Genomic DNA, 20,682 nt, shown 5'->3' with positions numbered 1-20,682 from the left:
TGGAGGCTTGTGTTTTTCTGAGACCTAGGCCATGGGAATCCTGGTCAGTAGACTTCCCTGTAATGCTGAGTTGGGGAGCAAGTTTCAACTGGGGAATGTTCTGGAAAACAACTTAGGCAAGACCAAGTTAAAGATACGCTTCCAGTTTTTGACACAGGACATTGATAGAATACTTGTAGGTGCTCCGAGAGGATTTGAGAGACTCCACTTTGTAGATTGGGAATTTGTTTTAAACTAGGTTGACTTAAAGAGGGCCAAAGCTACGAAATCACATTGATTCATTAATTTATTTCATTCAATAAATTTGCAGGTCTAGGCATTTTACTAAGTGCTAGCGATAGAGAAGCATAAGATGTGGTGCTCTGTCAGTTTGGTCAGGAGTACGCAGATAAACAGATAATTGTAATATAGCAATACGGTCTCAACTGCAGTTAGTCCCCTGCTCTCCTTTCTTCTAACTGTGCCCACCTGTGGGAGGCGTCGGGTCCCGGAAAGAGATAGTCTATGAATTCTTGATCCGGAATTAAGCGGTCTATAAATGTTGATAAATAAAAGCCCTTTATTTATCAACAGAATCATCCTGCGGCCGGGAGCATCTGCTCTACAAGACGGGGTTTTAGAAGTTTTGGGAATTTGCATTTTTAACGTTCCCACGTTTTATAACGTTATGGTTACATGCACAACAAAGTGTGTGAGTCAGCCTGGGTGATGGGAAGCTCTGGAAGGTTTCTGAGCAGGAACATCTAGGCTTCATAATGTCCTAAAAGCCGGAGAGGCCAGAGTCCAGAAAACCAGCCTCGGCATCCCTCCTTTCCGCTCCGCGGTCCGTTCCCACTGGGCCTGGCCTACGTTTCCCAGGATGCTCATTTGCTAGAGCTCCAGCAGGATTGGTCAGAACAACGCGGAAGTAATTACGGGTCGCTCGGCAACGGGCGGAGTCCTGGACCATTACTGGAGGCCCACGCCCCTTCCCTGAGGCCGGGAGGTGGACGAAGCTCAGCTCCATCTCCAGAGTAACGGAACGTCCACCGGCTTTTACTTCCAGCCGAGCGGCAGTGCGATCTCTCCCGAGCTTTCACCGCCGTACTTCCCAGGCCCCGCCCCTTTTACGCCGGCAGCGGCGAAACGCGGGAGACCTGATTCTAGCTACCGAGTCGTCTGAGCGGCTCGGGGCGGCGCAGTGCGCAGGCGCGAGCGTTTGGGTCTCGCCGCGCGCGGCGCTCGGTTGAAGCGGGATTGAGTTCCTGGGCGCGGAGACCCGGCAGCGGGCGACCGAGGGAGTGGGTGACTGAGCGCCTTCCCTGCCGTCATGGCAGCCCTGCGCTACGCTGGCCTGGACGACACGGACAGCGAGGACGAGCTCCCCCCAGGCTGGGAGCAGAGAACCACCAAGGACGGCTGGGTTTACTATGCCAAGTAAGGGGCCGCAGGGGGGCCTCCGGGCCTGGGACGCACCTGGAGGGGGCCGCACCTGGAACCCTGACGGCCTCAAGTGCCCGGGACCCTGCGCTGCCTGGAATGCCACCCGCGCGCGGAGGGGCTCGGGCGCTCCAGCTTGGCGAGGCCGCGCGAAGTGGAGGCGATAGTTAAGGAGCTTCCTCAAGGAGGCTCCCAGGGTCCCCGAGTTGGGGTCGGCTGCCTTTCTGGGCCCTGGGTCCAGCGGGGGTCACCTGGCAGCGCCCAGACGCGCCCTCTGCTGCTCAGGAGGCGGCGCTGCACGGTGCCATGGTGGCTAGCAGGCCTTTACTCCCTCATCTCCCCCCAAAAAAGGCCAGTGCCCAGCTCCCTCCTTGTGGGTCTGGGGCAGGGACCTAGAGAATCTATTTTTTAATAAGTGTCCTAATATAGTTATGTATATATACATTTGTATATGTAATAGGATTCCAATAGTTTCTGGCAAAGTTTTGGAAACCCTGGCCGACCCTCTCTCCCTTCCCTTACTGTGCGACTTTGGGCCATTGCAAGAACTCTCAGTCACCGATTTTTCACCTGTAAAATGGGTTGACAGAATTTTGATTAAAGCACTGTACATTAAACACTTAGCACAGATCTAATGAGTACTCTGCGCCATAACTGAGCTTTTTCTGCTCTCTCTGCAGCTGTGACAGCATCGCCTAAGCCTCATTAGAATCACCTGTTGAGGGTCCTAAATACAGGTTTCAGAGACCCTTAGGCAGCAGACACCCAGCGTAAGGAATCTGTATTTTATAAGCTTTCCCCGTAAGGCAGGTTATCATTTGGGTTTGTGAAATGTGGTTGTAAATTAGTGATTTTCAACATCTGGAGAACTTAGAAAATAGCTTTTCCTTGGTTCCTCCTGCAGAGGTTCTCATTTAACTGGTTTGGGCCCTGCCCACCTTCATTGGTATGTTGTAAAATCTCCCCAGGAGATTCTTATCTATCCAGGGTTGTGAGCCACTGCTGTCTTGGGTTGCTTGGTAGAAACAAAACCAGGGGAAAAAAAGAAAAAAGAAAGACAGACCTTGGTGAGTTTATTTCATTCAAGACACAGTGGGGTTTTATCACATGCCAGGCTCTTTGCTGGGCACTGGTTATACTGAGATAAATAAGACCCACTTGTCACCCAGTCTTGTATGGCAGAGTTATTACACATGGCTAGTTCAGCACAGTGTGTGGATAGTGAGCAGTAGCCTGCTAAACATGAGGCGTGTGTGGGTAGGTGGGGGGGCACCTTGGGTGCTTGAGGACAGTCAGCACCTGAGCTGGGCCTCAGCATAAGTAGAGGTGGGCATGTTCAGGGCCAGGAGGGCAGCCCAGGCAGAGGAGACAGAGTGGAGGCCTCTATATGGCCCATGTGCTGGTGCAGGGATGGGAAGATTGAGGCAGCAGAGGAAGACCCCAGTGTATGGAGGCCCTTCTGTGCCTCATGGAAGAGCTGGGGCTCCATCGTCAGGACCCGGGGGTCCACTGAAGGCTTGGAGCCAGGGAGTACCATCGGATTTATGTCTTTCGAAAGGTGGTTTCTGGCTCTGGAGAATGGTAGGGACAAGTCTAGCAGTAGGGAGCTGTTAGGCTCTAGGCAGCTTCTGAGCACACATTCCCTGTTACCTCTGCCTGGAGAGCTATGTGAAGGGCTTTGTCATCCCCCAGAGCTGAACTTAAATGCCACTGCCCAAGAGACCTTCCCCTTATCCCTGATCCCTGCACCCTCCTCCCAGCCTCTCATTATCTGAGTCATGGCACTTGGTCTTTTTCTTTTTTAAAGATTTTATTTATTTATTTGACAGAGACATAGCGAGAGAGGGAACACAAGCAGGGGGAGTGGGAGAGGGAGAAGCAGGCTTCCCACCGAGCAGGGAGCCCGATGCGGGGCTCGATCCCAGGACCCTGGGATCATGACCTGAGCCGAAGGCAGACACTTAACGACTGAGCCACCAGGCGCCCCTGCACTTGGCCTTTTCTGTAGACATCTTAGCCATACTTTCCTTGTTTGTGCTCTGTCTTCCTCCCCCAGATTGTAAGCTTCATGAGGGCAGGGACCTTTTCTTGTTACCCTCTGAATCTCCTGTGCTTAGCACCTGGGAGACATAAGTCTGTGTGGGTTGAGTGAATTCCTCCAGTGAAGGGTTCCTCGGGCCTCCCTGAGCAGGTGGCATCCTGGGCCGGGGAATGCAAAGGTGCACAGGACTGCCATCCTGGCTATAAGAGCCCTCCTCGGCCTCCTGCTTTGTGTGGGGCTCACCTTCGTTCTGGCCATTTAGCTTAGGCTCCCTGGCTTTCTTTCAAGTTTGCCTGGAGCCTGGTGTTACCCTGTCTCTTCCCCTTGTGTCCTACCTTATGTTGGGTGGCCTTTCCCATCTGCTTCCTTCCTCGATGGTGTCCAGTGTCCGGGCTCTTCTTTCACTAAATAAGATCTGCACACCCCAGTCAGCTCCTTCAAGTGCTTCCAGGGCTTCAGTGGTGCATATATGGTCCCTGAAAAGGCTCTCTCCCTCCCCAGTGTTGGGTCTCAAACTGGCCTGTCTGGGTCTCTTGTTTACACTGAATGTAGTGACAAGTGTTGGCTGGGCCCAGCTGGGTGTCCCCCTCTCTAGTCCCCCTGGCCCTCAGTGCTTTAGCTCTCCAGGTGGAAGGATGCCTCTGACCAATCCTAACCGTAATTCCCCGCAGTCCCCCTTGATCTCTCCTGACCTGCAAGCATCCTGGTCTGTCTTTTCTCTTAACTCTGGAAGGGTCACTTGTCCCCTCTTGGGGTTTGGGAAACTGTTAATGGGCTAAAAGAAGTCTGCCCTCTGAGTAGTTCCTGTTTTCCAGTGGTCTTCCTCTCAACCACAGCAAGGCCACCCCCAGGGACAGAGGCTGTAGCCTCCAATGAGATTCCCCCTCCCTGACTCATGCCTTTGCCCCTCTCCTGTTGTGTGGCTTCTTTTGGCTCCTTGTGCTTTCCCATGTGTCCCGTGGTGCATTCACCTCTGGAGCAGACATGTCCTATGGCTCCAGGGCCCCCCAGGCTGGGCTTTCAGGGAGAGAGCCGTCCTGCCACTGAGGGCAGACCTGGTTCCAGAGAGAGCTGGCGGGCCTTTCCCCCCTCTTTGACACGGTCCAGGGCAGCCCTTCTGCCCAAGCCAGGAGGTGGGATGGAAGGGCTCAATGCCTGGGCCTGTCGCCGCAGTCACCTGGGCCTTCCTGGGCCCTCCCCCCCGCTGCTTTCCTTCTGAAGCCCTGGCGTCTTGGCAACCAGAGGGCCCGCTGGCCTTGCCCAGTTGGGAGATGGCTCCCTGGTCCACGGGGCTGGCCCTCCTCACAGTCAGCTCTCTGTCTCCAAGTTAAGTTCGAAAACAAATTTCTAGAACAGCATACTTGAAAGTGATATCCATGTAATGTGGTATGAATTTAATTTAGATCCTTTTGGTTTAAGATCCCTGTTAATTATCTCTTTAAATGACAAAAAGCTTATTGAAAAAGAAAAAATAGAAGAGGGCTTCTGTTTAAAGGAGAGGAAGATAACACTTTGGGGACATATGTCGTGATTTTCTCTTCATTAAAAAGTCATTTTAGGTTACAATTGAGAACACTTTCTAATTACGTTTTATATGTAAGTATTTATTTAAATTAATGCTTCTGTATGAAAGGCATAGTTCTTAGTTCTTCACACATGTTAACTCATTGAGTCCTCAGTAGCCCCAAGGAGCAGATGCTTCTATTATCCCCATTTTACAGATGGGGAAACTGAGGCACAGGGAGGTCAAACACCTCTTTAAGGGCACATGGCTGGTGAGTGGGAGAGCCGGAACTCATGCGCATTTGGACTCTGAAATCCTCACTGCCAAATTATGTTCTTTTCTCTTGTGTCAGGCCTGGGGTTTTCCCCCAGGGACACTGTATCCTTCAGGCGACAGTTGGAGATGTCTGGAGACACTTTCTGTTGCCACAACTATGGTATATTGGCATCTAGTAGGGAGAGACGGGGGCTGCAGCTAATCGTCCTTTAGTGCACAGGACAGCCCCCACAGCAGAGAACGATCTGGCTTAAATGTCAGGACTGCCAGTGGTAAGAAACCTTGACTTAGGCGTTTTCTGTCAAAGTTAAAAACATGGGCGACAATGTTTATCTTTTTTTTTTTTAATGTCTCTCAGGATGGAAAAAAAATGTTCTCAGTGAGTTTTCCAACTCCTTCGGAAAGCATTTATTCACGCCGCCCGTTTACATTTGGGCAACTCCTCGGGCCAGGCACAGGGCTGGTTGTCTGAGGGTTCATCTGGACACTGGTCTGCTGTAGAGGTCAGCGTTCCACTCACAGGGGCACTTTATAGATTCTTGAGGGCAGGTCTTTTTGGAGCTTGGCTCAAAGCTCATTTGATGCCTGCCTGTGGGTTGCAAACTACTTTCAACTCCAGGCAGAGGAAAATATAAAATCACATCTGTAAAGTTTTCTTGAAGAAGCGTGAGGAGAAAAGCAAAGCAAAGAGCAGGAATGGTGTAGGTCTTTGCCAGCATCTGGTTTGCTTGCTGTTCCCTTCAGTTTTAAAGGAGAAGCAGGGGTTGTGTCCGCAAGGAGCAGCTTGTCCTTACCAGGGACTCAGGCTCTCCCTTTTTGCGAGTAGGATTTCATGGTGGTCGATGTACAAGCAGACGTTGGTCTGGGCTGCTGATACCCTGCCTTTGTACAGTGACTTCATTGTTTGCCAATCACTGTCACAAGTAGGGTGTCACTTACCTTTCCAACAGCTCTGTGAGGTGGGTGTGGGGCCAGGGAGACTGGCTGACTGACTACAGGTATTCGGGAGCCCAAGTCTTTGGCCTCCTGAGTCCAGTGTCCACAGAGTTGCTGCACCCGCCACTGAGAGTGCAAAACCAGACCTGAAGCCCACAGTTCCCCAAAAAACCTTGTTTGCCTCATGTAAAATTTTACAGCAGATTCATGCTCTCTATATTTGTTCTCTTTAAAGTAATTGGTAGGGAAGGCATATTCAGATTTTATCATCTAGATGTCAGTGATTATTATTTTCTACTTTGGCATGAGTATGTGAACTTTTAGGAAATTCAGCCTCCCCTGGGAATGCTTCTTGCAACATCCAGCTACTTCTCTGATGAAGTAATTTTGTTTTTCTTGATATTTTATCACCTGTTGACGATATCTCTAGTCTGTTATTGGCTCACGATTTTAATTGTAACTTTGTGTGCTGTTAGATAAAATGCTAAATTTTCCACAGAAATAGGACTGGTTTATATATTTGATTTGCTTATAATAGGTTGCACTTTTGAGGGCTTTTTATATGTCATGTACTGTGTTCAGCCCTTGATATACCTTATCCTCATAGCATTTCCTTGAGATCAGTTCTAGGATCATTTCCATTTTGCAGATAGGTAAATTGAGGCACCGAAGTTGAGTAACTTGTCCAGGTTGCGGTGAGATGACCTTTGGGGCTTTCTAACTGCATTCTTAAATACCTCTTGGGAGCAATTAGGAGTCAGTGCTTAAAACACTTCAAAGTTTTATCTGTGGAAAGAGTAAATACTTAAGATTAATATATCTAAATGATACCTAAATATCAGCATCATAAATTAGACTGAAGTCTGTTCATCTGTCCTGGGATAAAACTAAAACAAATGCAAAACACATCTAGATACTCGGAGTGATTGACTAAGCTTCCTAAAGTTGACCCCCAAGTGGGGTTCCAGTCTGCTTCTCTTCCTCGTCCTCCACAGCCTGCTCACAAAGACAGGCTTTCAGGAGATTTCCTTGGGCTGCTTCTCCTTCCCACGCAGGCAGTTGAACCTGATGTAGACAGTAGCATTTATGTTCTGAGTATTTCTTTTCTGAACTCTGGCTTTACTACTCTTGGGAAATAGTGTTGTTGGGGGGTGGGGCACAATGCAGTTGATTAATTTTTAGAAGTGTAACCTTCAGTTACTATTTTTTTGTGGAGTTTTAACTTTTTTTTTTTTTTCAACAGTCATGCTGAGGAGAAGACCCAGTGGGAACATCCGAAAACCGGAAAAAGAAAACGAATAGCAGGAGGTTTGTATGTTGTTGTCATAAACCAAATAACCTTGTATTTAAAGCATTAATTAGATAGCAGAACTGTCACAATCAGGTGACAGGCTGCTCTGTCATTCCTGGAAGGTTCTCTAGGAGGGAGCCATCAAGGAATCAGGCTCTCTCTCTCGGCGGAGCTCATGGGTTGTGGCAGAAGGAGGTGATGAGAGTGGGGTGGAATGGTGAGGGTGATTTCTCATGGGCTTTTTATGACGGCCACGGTTGGTACACACAGCCTGAGGTTGCCCAGTGAGGCTGCTGGTTGGTGGGAGAGGCTTTGGGGCGGGGGCTGGAAGGGCAGGGAGCCTCCTGACCAGGGGCCTGGGCCTCTGTTTACCCCACCCCTGCCGCACATAGACCTGCCAGTCTTCCTGTGTTTCAGATTTGCCATATGGATGGGAACAAGAAACCGATGAGAACGGACAAGTTTTTTTTGTCGAGTAAGTGTCTGTATAGAAAGGCCTCTCAGTTGTTTTGCTTTTCAGTAGGAATTTTTCATTGTAAAAGTAATATACCTCGAATATAGAAAAATATGTAGTATGTAACTAATCTTATCAGTAGGATTAACTACTTTTAATAATTTTTTTATTTATTCTCCAAGTCTGCTTTCTTCAAAGAATAAAAAGGGAGTGCACTTTGTGAATTGTGTAGTAAACTGTCCTTCTCCACATAATGTCTTGTGAGCATTTTCTCCTGTTTAGTTTTTTCAAGACAGTGGTGCTAAATGGCCATGGAGTATTATTTTGTACCGATAGACTGTAACTTATCAAATTACCTCCTGGGCATTGACGTTGTGAAGTTCCTGTGTGACTCTGGCCTCTCCCCTCTCCACCTGTTACAGCGGTGTGCTGGTAAACGTTTCCCCCGCCAACTCTGGTGGGGGTGGGGGGACGCCCAGCTCTGTTTCCACGGGGCACATCCTTTCACCATAGCTTCTTTCAGGCCACCCAGGGGATGTCAGTGAGGAGCCAGGAGAGGTGTGCACCCGTGGGCCAGGCACTGCTGTGGCATCTCGCATGATACCCTTCCAGACACTTCTCTGGCAGCTCCGGTTATAAGTAAAACGACAGCTGGATTCTTCTTGGCTCTTTGTATTTCTAGGGTGATGAGTATAGATTTTAAGCTATATTATTATTTTAAGCACACACATGTTACAGAAAAATTTTAAATCACAAAATCTCATCTGTTTACTTCTGGAGAGTTAGTTCTTAATGGTTTTTAAGATATTTTGAGATCTTTTCTCTCAGATCCAAAGAGTACATTTAAAAATGTAAAAAAATAAATCTGTTCCATGGGAGTAACCCATTAATCCATATGTGCTAATATATTTGAGTTTATCACCTCCAAATCCAAACTACAGTGCTCGGAGGAGATGTGAATACGGTCTTGAAATGAAAATCATCAGAACTTCAGAACGTTCAGACTTTTTATCATTTTGAGTTTGCCACCTCCTACCAGTTTTCTTACGCCCTTGCGCAGGGTTCAGAGATTTCACTGAAATCTACTGACAACAGTGGCTGACAGATCTTACCGCCACATTTACATGAGTTAAAAAAAAAAAAAAAATCCCAAAGCTGCTTCCTTTTTTGAAATCTCAGGATACAAGGCAGTGCTTTTTATATGCTACAGCGTATTTCACAGGCAGTTCTGAAGAAAAGGATTTGATGACTATTCTTTCCAGGCAGGAATGCAATCCTTCTGGAGGCCAGAAGACAGACTTAAATGGACGCCAGTTCTTTCTGGGGTTTAAGAATAAACCTTTTTAGTACATGAAAAATGGGGTTTGCCTCACCTAAACTATAAGATGGTCTTACATTTATAAATGCCTGGGTTCACTGTTTTCTCCTTTTCTTTGCAGTCATATAAATAAAAGAACCACTTATCTGGACCCGAGACTGGCATTTACGGTGGATGATAACCCTACGAAGCCGACCAACAGGCAGAGATATGATAGCAGTACCACCGCCATGGAGATCCTGCAGGGCCGGGACTTCACCGGCAAAGTGGTCGTGGTTACCGGAGCTAATTCAGGAGTAGGTAGGCCGCCCCCTTACAGTCGTTGTTGTGATGTTTTGTTCCTGCTATGATGAAATCCACTTAAATTTGAACTACAACGAAATCTTTTAGAGTGATTCTCTAATATAAAAATGTATTTATAGCCTTTCCTACTGTTGTTTTCTTAAGATCCTGGCCTATTTTTAAATCCCACTGTTCTCATGGAAGGCCGTGGAAGGGCTGACCTTGAATTCTCTGAGAGCTGAACGCTCAGCAAAAGACTGTGGCTATCCTGGTATTCAAGGATTAGAGACAACAGGTTCTGTTTAAGGGTTTCCAGCCTGGTCTGTGTGGTGTCTGGACACATTTCAATGACTTGGGTTGTTGAAACCAAAATTGATTGGTAATGGAATATCAGGAGCAACAACCTATCATGACTTTGGAACAGAGGGTACTGCAGGTTTCACCTGGTCAATGAGAGTATCATTTTCCTTTGGGAACAGGATCTTGTTTCCCTGTAAAGTTGGGGAATTAGTTCTTGTCTTAACCTCTGGATTAACCGTCTTAACCGCCAGTGTTTAACTGCAGTGACTGGCACAGGTAGATGGCTCCAGAGGCCGCCCCTCCTTTAGCAAACAGGGCTGCTAAAAGGGACAGTGGCAGAGCAGATGCTTGTACAAGAGCTTTCCGCGTGATTTTATTCTTTCTTTGTTTTGATCCACTGACATCAGCATATGTACCTGTTAAGAATCAAACTGCCCTGAGTAAGGATTTACATCTTCAGGTTAATTTACCCAGATGAAACATAGAATTACATTGGGCTGTTTTCTGGCAAGTTCTGTCTGTCCTCTGACCCCTCACAGCTCCCCCACTGCCCCCCTTGTTGGCCTTCTCTTTCATAAGCTTTGTCTCCTCGTGCCTTTGTGCACCTCCTCCACTGTCTCCTTTCTCCATCCTTCTTCATTTTCACTGACCCCTTCTCGAACCTCCAGAAGCATTCCTGGTATCATCAGGGGAAGCACAGGAGGTGAAAATACATTCTTAGAGGATCAGTTATTGCATGGCAGAGGGTCTAGTCTAACAGGTGACAGTCCCAGAGCAGAGCTCTTGACTGTACTTGTCTATGAAGGCAGAGAGGCAAACGGAAGTTTTAAAAAAAAAAAAAAGGGAAAGGGATTTATTTAAGATCAACTCTCAGACCTCACCCTTAGGCTCAGAGTATGTTCAGTTCAATTTTCTGAACTTCTGTTTTGGGGTGGATTCTATGTAATTGTCATTGATATCGAAACTGATGATGCTGTACTAAAAATAACGACTGGATCCTCAGTCGCCCAAGAAACAATATGTTGTGTTGATTGCATTGACTACTCTTATATGAGGGTGTGGACCAACACAGTGGAAAATAATTAAGAAAAAATAAGTACTTAAGGACTTAAGTAAAATACCTCTTTTTATTTAACAATTAGTTAATCAGAAAATTTAATTAAAAGATCTCATTCCTTTACTCTTCCAGCGGGACAGTTTTTTCATTTAATTAGTAAGCAACATGACTACTGGTTATTTTCTGTGTAAGTGTTCAAACTTTGTTCTGTCTGACGTTAGATAGCAGACCTTGATTGATGCTTCTAATGCTCTGCCAAAGATTTGCAGCATCAGACTTAAGGACATCATGATCCAGAACTAGTTGAGCTGGTTCAGAGCAGACAAAGAGCTTTGTTTCATTGGATCTTTAATCATAAAGGAGGGGATTCTGAAGCATCGAGAATAAATGTGTTGATTAGAATGGACCTCGAGCCTCTTCGAGGAAACTCCGTGCCTCTTCACTGCTCCCGCTTCCTCTTTCTTGAAGACCTTTCCTTTTTGATGTCCACGGTCAACTTTGCGGACACTGCAAGCAGGTTTCTGTGGTCCAGCTGGATGTGGTGGCAAATCGTCAAGCTTAGAGTGGAAGGGGTGCTGGGAGGGTCTTGGGGCGACCAGCTCTTCCTGTGCCAACACCCGCACTCCTTCCCCAGCTGCAGCGCTTCTGGCTGCCCCCCTCCCTTCTCCTCTCTTGGGAAGCATAGGTCTTGGTGGATGTGAAAGATTTTTATTCTTAATTTTTGAAATAATATCGCCCTGAAAATTCCAAGCAATCAAATCCTTGCAAATCATTTTACTCGGCAGCAGTGGTTTCAGGCTTAAGGAAAAGAGGCTGAAGATAGGCACATGGCTTTTCGTCGTAACTAAGTTCACTTTTTGTATCCTGCGTGGCTGCCTTAGAAAGTGTCCTTGCCCAAGTAGGCTGTGGCTTCCAGATAAAGTCTTCCCTTCTCCTGAACTATGAAACATGTCCCTCTATAAATTGCTGTCACCACTTTTCTGCACATTTCAAGTGAAGTAACTGAATGCAGAGTGAATCAGGCATCTTCATTTCCAAGATGTGTGGGCATTCAGGAGTCCTCTCTGAGCTTTAACATTGTTGGTGTTCACTTGCCTTCTGCTGTTCACGGGAGCCTGTTTTCTGTGTATTAGCTGTCCAACCTTTAGCCTTGTGGCTGTCTGTTCTCTTTGAAGCAGAGTGGGCTGCCACAAAGCATACCAGTATTTATTTAGAGAGTGGTGGCTCCAAGACTAAAAACGTAGGTACCCTGATTTGCTTTGCAAAGGCTGATTTACAAAGCTGATATTTCCAATTATTCTTTATTTTTAATTTTTTTAAATTCTCCATAGGCATTGCTTTGTTGGAATTGCTGTCAGTGAGGCTCTCTCTGGTGGGAGGGGGTGATCAGGTGGTAAGAGGGGGCATCTTTCCTTGATGAGCACTAGGATACTGTCCCCTTTGAAGTGGCTTCTGAGCAGGTTTTGTGTTACTGTCTTCCTCCTCTGGCTGTAAGTTGATTTGGAGCGATAGTTAGAATTTTCAGTAGTTTATAGTATTAAGACAGTTAGAGGGATTCCCACTTAAGCTCAAAAAGATCAGGGTGATTCTGGAAGACGTAAGGATTCTGAGGAGATGTCAGAATAAAGCATTATGAGTTCATGGAATCTTTGTTTTTACACTTAAAGTCTGTAACTAGGTACTGCTGTTGTTTGGGTTCAGCTGTCTAGATTGGGGGTTGGCAGACTGGCTCATGGGCTAAATGTGACTGCTGTCTGATTTTGTAACTATAGTTTTATGGAACATGGCCACGCCCATTTATTTCTACCTTTTTTCTGTGGCAGTTTTTGTGCTTTCTGCAAAATTGAGTAATTACGGTAGAGAACACATGGCCTGCAAAGCCTAAAATATTTACTGTCTGGTCCTTTAAAGAGAACGTTTGCCAGCCCCTGCATTAGATGATGTAGTCCCTTTCAGAGTAAGATCACCCCAACGTTCTCTAAAGCAGCCCCAATTTAGATAACATTTAGATAAATTTGAAGCCCCGGGCCACAGGAAGCTTTTGGTGGCACACTCTCTGTGACCTCTGGGGACCTCTCACCACTGTCTTGCACCGCTTGTTTCAGCTCTGTCCCCCTTTTTAGGGATCTATGAGCATTCAGACGTTGCCTCCTCAGAAACTAACACTCCTCTCTCCTTGACCTTTGTTCAACCAGCGTTCTGAACCTGAAGACCTTTATAGATTGAAAGCTGTAGCTTGGACCTCTCTCTGTGGAGATCAGCATCTCAGTTTCCAGGGGGATGTCATCTCTTCACCCAAACTTCTACTAGCAAACCAAGAGGCCCGGAACCCCACAGTCCTGATGTGCCAACCAGTAGAGACGAGGGAGGAACTGATTTCTGTTTGTGCTTGACATAGCGCTGAGCGGGAAGGGGGCAGGTGTGTCACGACTCTCTGGACTTAGTGGCTTGCTTGATGGCTCCGATTTGGTAAAAATGAGTGGAAATAGCTTCAACCATTTCATGGTGATCATTATATACAAGCCTTGCTGGGAAGTCTCGGGAGAGGGGCTGTTTTAGGCTAGGCCATTTCCCATCACAGAGGACCCCATAGCTGCTTTTCTAGACTCAACCTGTCAGTTGCGCTGGTTTGTCTCTGTGTTTAAATAGTTGAATAGAAAGTGCTGCCTGCTTGAATCTGACGGCTGACATGTGCTCATCAAAGGCAGGGTTCTTCTAATGAGGGGTTAACTGAATGCCTCGATGTGGGACAGCACCTACCCTGTTGACGGTCTCCTGTTAGCAGGGGCTTTTGTTGGAACTTCCACAGTCTGTTGCATCGGGCAGACAGAATGATCATCACATTTAAGGAGTAAAATCCAGGCTTTGTCAAACGTCCGTTTAAACACTAGTAAGAAGGGGCGCCTGGCTGGCTCAGTCGGTAGAGCATGTGACTCTTGATCTTGGGGTCATGGGTTTGTGCCCCACATTGGGTATAGAGATTCCTTAAAAATAAAAATCTTTAAAACAACAACAACAACAACAACAAAACCAGTTACAAGTGTGAGCATATTAAATATTTTCAGTGTAATGTTTTTTGGCAATGATGATAAAACTTTCTCCTTGCAGTCTTAAGCTACCAGTGGTTAAAATTTGATTTTTAAATCCCTTTCAGGATTTCTTCAGGATGAAAAATTCCTTTGGCCTTTTGAACCTTCCTAACGCTGGGCTGCGTCAGTGTCGTGACTTTAGATCTAGGATAGCCTGGTCTGGTTTAGATTTTTGAGCCAGAGGACCCATTACCAGGAACAAAACTTTTTTTTCCCTGGACAGATACAAGCTGGCCACTTTGGTCTATACCAGTGAAATGTATTTTAGGACTGACACTTCATTTTTTGGTATTTATGTAATGTAATCCCCTAAGTTTTATTACATGGATTCTAATTGTGTATATTTATTTAAACATCAATATCAATATATCTTGAGATATAAAATGTACATGCTCAAACTACGACAGTCACCCCTAAATTTGTTCTCCTTGAAACAAAATGAAGGTATCAGATTTCCTTGTAGGAATCCCAAAATGATAGTATAATGTTGAAATTGCTTGTTTTGGCTTTGGGAGCCCATTTTTTAAAGCTCGGGGTCTTGTTCCTGAATCGTGTGTTGAAATTACAGCGTGAAGCATAGTTTCCATGTTCTTTTATCCTACTAATGACCACCATGATGGATTCATATCTGGTGTAAATTCTACCAGTTCTGCAGTAATACAGGAAGAGTGCTTTTCTTCATGTAAAGAAGTGTATTCGTTCTTAAGATTTTTAAACTGACACTTCAAAATTAGGAACTGGACTAGCTTCCTTTATACCTTCAGTTATTTGCTCTTTTTTCCATCCTGTTACTAAATTTTGCCTTCTATCCTAAACCATGTGTTGACTTGTGTTCTTTTTTTTCTAGTTATTCCAAAAGATCACATAAATCTGAGGCCATAAGCTAACTTGCAGTCATTTTCTTGGTCAAAACCTGCTCATATGGGATCATTACATTTGGGATCCTGATGCCTGATGACAATTTCCTTTCTGATTGTCAACAAGACTCAAAATAGTGGGATCTTGGCATTTATCTTCTTTTTAGGAAACTGCTCATTAGTAGAGGGAAAATTTCTGAAGTAATCTAAAGAACCTTTTGGGAATATATTAAATTAAAAACATTTGTGACCAGTGGGGCACCTGGGTGGCTCAGTCGGTTGAGTGACTGACTCTTGGTTTTGGTTCAGGTCATGATCTTGGGGTCCTGGGATTGAGCCCTTTGTTGCTCTGTGCTCAGCGGGCAGTCTGCTTGAGATTCTTTCTCTCTCTCTCTCCCTCTGCCCCTCCCCCAGCTCACTTGCTTTCTCTCTAAAATAAATAAATAAAACGTAAAAAAACCAAAAAGCCCAAAATATTTGTGACTCCTTTTCCTTTATGCTAGAATATATCCATATATTACAAGTAAAAATTTTAAAATTACTTTTTCTGAGATGCTATTGAGAGTTTTGGCAGTATTGGAAAAAGTCCTTGAATGATATTACATAAAATTGAGTATTAGTACTTTATGAATTAAACAACCACTTTACGGTTAAATATTCTTAGACACTGAATATCCATGGAGATCACATAGTCTTGTTCAGAGTACATGGAAACCTTAAGAGTATGGATGAAGGGGCACCTGGGTGGCTCACTTGGTTAAGCGTCTGCCTGCAGCTCTGGTTGTGATCTCAGTGTCTGGCTCCCTGCTCATCAGGGAGTCTGCTTCTCCCCCCGCCCTTTCTGAAATAAATAGTAAATAAAATATTTTTTCTTAAGGTTCAATTAGTCAACATATAATAATACATCATTAGTTTTTGATGTATTGTTCAGTGATTCATTAGTTGCATATAACACCAAGTGCTCATCCCCACACGTGCCCTCCTTAATACCCTTCACCTGGTTACCCCATTCCCCCACCCCCCCCCCCTTCTGTAACCCTCAGTTTGTTTCCCGGAGTCCAGAGTCTCTCATGGTTTGTGTTCTTCTCTGATTTCTTCCCCTTCAGTTTTCCCTCCCTTCCCCTGTGGTCCTCCATGCTATTCCTTACTGACTGAAACCACGTGATAATTCTTTCTCTGCTTGACTTATTTCACTTAGCCTAATCCCCCCCCAGTTCCATCCATGTGTACGCAAATGGTGGGTAGTCATCCTTTCTAATGGCTGAGTAATATTCCATTGTCTGCTTCTCCCTCTCCCTCTGCCCCTCCCCATGCTCCTGCGCGCGCTCTCCCTCTCCCTCTCAAATAAATAGTAAATAAAATCTTAAAAAAGAGTGTCAGTGAAGCTATATATCCAAAGGAGGAGACCAACTGAAGCATTCTAATGAACCTCACCTCATCATTGGTAATCACATACAAAACACATTAAATATACCGCTATATAAATTGTATGTCTGTACCTGATTTGATCTCAAACGTTTTTGTCATATGAGAAGAGTTGAATTTTACACTTGCACGTAGGTTTAGGTTTTCATTTATTTGTTGAGTGCCAGGGTATATAACAAGAGGGGGTGTGGAAGCTATTGTTCAGGGAAGGAATGGTTCAAGATCATCATTTAGGGCGAATAGATACTTCTACCCTGATTTGAGATTGCAGGTGTTTTATAAAGTCTGAAAATTTGGAAGTTATTTTACGTAATACCCAATTCAAGTGATTAGGTCTTTTGGTTTTACTTACTGGAGTGACAACGATGGTCCTCAGAAGTTAGCCTCAAAAAGAGAAAGGTCTTCCTACAGCTCTACTTTCCGTCCACTAGAGGGCTCTGTTGCTCTGCGATACAGTCCAACAAAAGCCCCTAGCGTCTCAGTATAGTTTTCCTCCTCAGCTCGTATTGCTTTCATTTTTGTTAAATAATGCCTTTTACTTTCCTAACATATCTTTTAGGCCTTGTACTTCTTGGTGAATGAGTTCAAACGGAAGACCGTTACTAGTGTCATGTTTGTTTCTTTTTCCTTTTCTCTCTCTCTCTTTTTTTTTTGGTTTTTGTTTTTTGTATAAAATGCCAAGGATGAAGAGATCCATTTAATAAAAAGGTCCATTGTATTCAGGGAGCAGCCTGTTCTGCCAAATTACACAAGGGCATGTGTTTTCATGACATTATTGGTTTTGAGTGTGCTGGCCTATCAATAATGTGTTTTTTTTTCCTAAGTGGAAATTGCAATATTTAAATATTAATGCCTCTGTTTAAGGTTCATTTAGAATGCCTTGGTGATCTTAGAATTTATTTTCAGAATATAGAGTTTCCTTGCTCCTGCCACCCTAGCCTCACCCAGCATTATATAATGTATTTGTAATTAGACTGTTTATTAATGATATGTCTTTGTACTAGAAGGAAATATGTCCTTTTGGACTCAGTATGTGTTTCTTAAATCAGAGAGGCCATATGAAATCGAATACTTAATATGAAGCAAGTAGCCAGCGCTCTGTACATAGAAGATCTTAAGGAGTGTGATTTTTATTTTGGCTCTCTAAAGTTTGAGGCAACCCATTAATTGCATGCTTCAGCTCTCAAACAGAAATTTGGCCCAGGAAAGGAAACACTTTCGGCTTTATAAAACTGTTTATTTTCAAATTTTAAATGGAGACAGGATGAATACGCTACGTTACATGCTTTGATTTATATGATTCTTTTTCTCAGCAGCTTACTTTTTCTTTCCTGACAATGAAAGAGCCTTGAAAACATTGTTGACTAGTAACATCTCAAAACAATTTCACCAGAGTAAAGATATCTTGGTCATCCATATACAGATGTGTCCATTGTTTGTCAAATAAAAATTGTTCACATGAGACGGTTATCCTGGGAATTATTACAGATTTTATAATAAAAGGCATGGTGGCATTTGAAACCCCTGGACCCTCGCCTTTTCAGTATGATGCGGCCCACACGCTTTCCTGCACGTATGGCAGCCTGTCCACAAACTGTTCAGACATGCGTCCTTAGCCTTTTCTAGAATAATGTCTGGGGGGGCGGGTCACGAGTAGGGCCCTCTTGCAAAGCTCTCTTGAATTGAGGTCTTTGGTAGATGGATCAAAATTCCAAAAGCAGGAGTTTCTTGCCTAAATTTATCATCTTCCTTTAGCTTAATAGATAATACTACATTTCATGACGTGCCAGTCTTTATCTTGCCAAGCCCAACTAAATGAGTTAAAGAGGAAGTGTCCTCTTATTTAACGAGTTGTGTGACATGGTTGGAATCTAGTTGTTTCAGATCTGTGAATTAGTTGCTCAACAGGCAGTGCTGCTTGGTGTTCTGGTTGGAAGCCATATTCCCATCGTACTGTCTCTGAAAGCAAATCAAGGTTTCCTCACTGGACTCAGAGAAGATCTAAGATTGTGTGCTCATGCAATTGAGAGCAGGAGAGACCGGGAGAGAGAGTGTTTGTGTGCGTGGTGTGGAGGGGGTGGCGGTGAGCATTCCAGTGCTTTTAATATTTCTCGAGGGTTGAGGAGAGACTAGCAAGGTGGATGGAGTTAGGCCTTTTCCTGTGAAGGAATTATCTCTTGTAAAGAGGAACAAAATCAGAGGGGCGCCTGGGCGGCTCAGTCGTTAAGCATCAGCCTTTGGCTCAAGTCATGGTCCCCAGGGTCCTGGGATGGAGCCCCACATCGGGCTCCCTGCTCGGCAGGAAGCCTGCTTCTCCCTCTCCCACTCCCCCTGCTTGTGTTCCCTCTCTCGCTGTGTCTCTGTCAAATAAATAAATACAATCTTTAAAAAAAAAAAGGAACAAAATCAGAATCAAAGCAGGTTCTTATGTAATTGTATAGAAATGAAAGTGAAAACTAATAAAATATTTTTCCTTTTTAATCTTACCTGTAAAATGTACTTAATTATTCCAGATTGGTGTGTATTGATCACTGTCATGTTATCTCATATCGATAGCTCTTTAGAATTCACAAGGATTCGGGGCACCTGGGTGGCTCAGTTGGTTAAGCTTCTGCCTTCGGCTCAGGTCATGATCCTTGGGTCCTGGGATCGAGCCCCAGTTGGGCTCCCTGCTCCACGGAGCGTCTGCTTCTGTCCCTCTCTGTCCCCCCACCCCCCCCCCCAGTGCTTGTGCTCTCTCTCTCAAATAAATAAAATATTAAAAAAATAGAATTCACAAAGATTCCACACACGTCTTATTTAATTCTCACCCCAGTGTTCATGGCTATTTTGAAATTGAGTCAGAATGAAAGCACAGAGAGGTGAGGTAACTTGCCTCAGATCACACAACTCTTTGAGTTGTAGGTTACAGGACTAGAGCAGAGAACTTTGGACCCTCCTCCTGGGCCCTCTCCATTTTGCTTGCTGCCTTCTTGCTCCAAGGAATAGTGCACAGTCCTGACCAGGCTCTTCCCAAGCAGCTCATCCAGTCTGAAATCAATTTTATTTTCACAAGTCTGTGAAAGCCCGCTCTGTGGCAGGCTGTGAGCTGGGTGTGGTGTCTGTAGGGAGGATTGAAGCGCACGTGATCTCTGCTGCTCGATCGTGGGTTAGTTCACGGACAGTTTCTCTGCTGGATCCCTCTTTGGTGTTGTGAATGGGGTATTGGGGAAGAATTATGGGGGAAGGGGAGCTGGCATTTGTCAAGCTCATATATATGCCAGGTGTTAGGCTAGATTAGCTTGTTACATGCCTTCACATTTAAGTACTTTAAAATTATTTGTTATTGGTATAAATTCCTTATGGAAAACTTAGAATGTGCAGATAAGTAAAAATAAAAAAAGGTGTAGATAAGAAAAGAAAAAAAAATCACCCCAAATTCTTACCAGCCAGACATAACTGTTAATATTTAGCACATAGGATTCTGAGCATTTTTCCCTTCCCCTCCCTTCTGTTATTTTTATTATTATTTTTTTTAATGGTGGAACATGACCACCTTTCCCTGCCGTTAAATATTGACATCTTAAGTGGTTGAATGGTATTTTCTTAATGTAGTTCTTAACGTTCTCCCACTGTGGCACATTTGGGTGAATTTCAGCTTTTTGTGATAGCTGTCGAATGGAGATGAGCATTTTATAATTAAGTGTTTTTACCTATCCGTGACTCTTCTATAGTTTTTATTTTCTGCAAGTGGAATTGCTGAATCAAGGGGTTTGTTCCCTAACCTTAATATCTTGATCTGTTTTTCATCAGACCACACCCCTTGGAAACCTGTACTAATTTGAATGCACATTTGCCTTGCATCCTTGCCAACCTTGGAGATTAGTTTTTCTTTCTCCAAAGTGTCACTTATATTTGCATGTCTCTGATTATTAATAAGATCGATCAGCTCTTCCTTTGGCCATTTATATTTATTCTTCTATGAATTGCCTTTTCATCTAATGTTCGTAACTATTGGGTATGTATTGATTGCTAATTGATTGCTTCATTCATGTGGTATAATTTAATCTTTAAAATGTTCCTTTCTCTTAGAAGTTAATTTATCTCAAAGTGTCTATTTTAAGTACATGTTCAGTCTTGCAATCAACAAGAGGAAAATCATGAGGAAGAAGTTGGCCTAACTCCCGTTTGCTTCGCTAAAAACTTTTTTTCTTTAAATTTTTTATTGTTATGTTAATCACCATACATTACATCATTAGTTTTTGATGTAGTGTTCCATGATTCATTGTTTGTGCATAACATCCAGTGCTCCATGCAGAACGTGCCCTCTTTAATACCCATCACCAGGCTAACCCATCCCCCCACCCCCCTCACTAGAAACTTTTAAGTATGTGTCTTATCTGTGACACCAGCTACTCCTCCAGTAGTGGGCACCGCTTCTTAATACCTGCATT

The 20,682-nt window shown here is 44.5% G+C and overlaps 1 protein-coding gene across 6 annotated transcripts in view; it reads left to right on the top strand.

Annotated features, from left to right (window-relative positions):
• The first annotated feature begins 1,132 nt into the window (after window positions 1–1,132).
• The window catches only part of WWOX (WW domain containing oxidoreductase), a 928,538-nt gene continuing 908,988 nt past the window's right edge, over window positions 1,133–20,682 (top strand). For 2 of the 6 annotated variants that reach the window (XM_027618082.2, XM_027618080.2), the window contains exons 1-4: window positions 1,140–1,416; window positions 7,420–7,484; window positions 7,885–7,942; window positions 9,361–9,539. In XM_027618082.2, coding sequence (XP_027473883.1) covers window positions 1,310–1,416; window positions 7,420–7,484; window positions 7,885–7,942; window positions 9,361–9,539 — 409 coding nt within the window. In that variant the 5' untranslated portion in view covers window positions 1,140–1,309. Of the gene's footprint in view, window positions 1,417–7,419; window positions 7,485–7,884; window positions 7,943–9,360; window positions 9,540–20,682 lie in introns of those variants that run through there. The other 4 variants (XM_027618081.2, XM_035724879.1, XM_035724880.1 and 1 more) reach the window with 4 other exon arrangements.

This window comes from Zalophus californianus, chromosome 17 (genome assembly GCF_009762305.2).
Source record: "Zalophus californianus isolate mZalCal1 chromosome 17, mZalCal1.pri.v2, whole genome shotgun sequence".
Lineage (NCBI taxonomy): Eukaryota > Metazoa > Chordata > Mammalia > Carnivora > Otariidae > Zalophus > Zalophus californianus.
The sequence above is the reverse complement of the archived record's forward strand: the minus strand, read 5'-3'. Positions and strand labels throughout refer to the sequence as shown.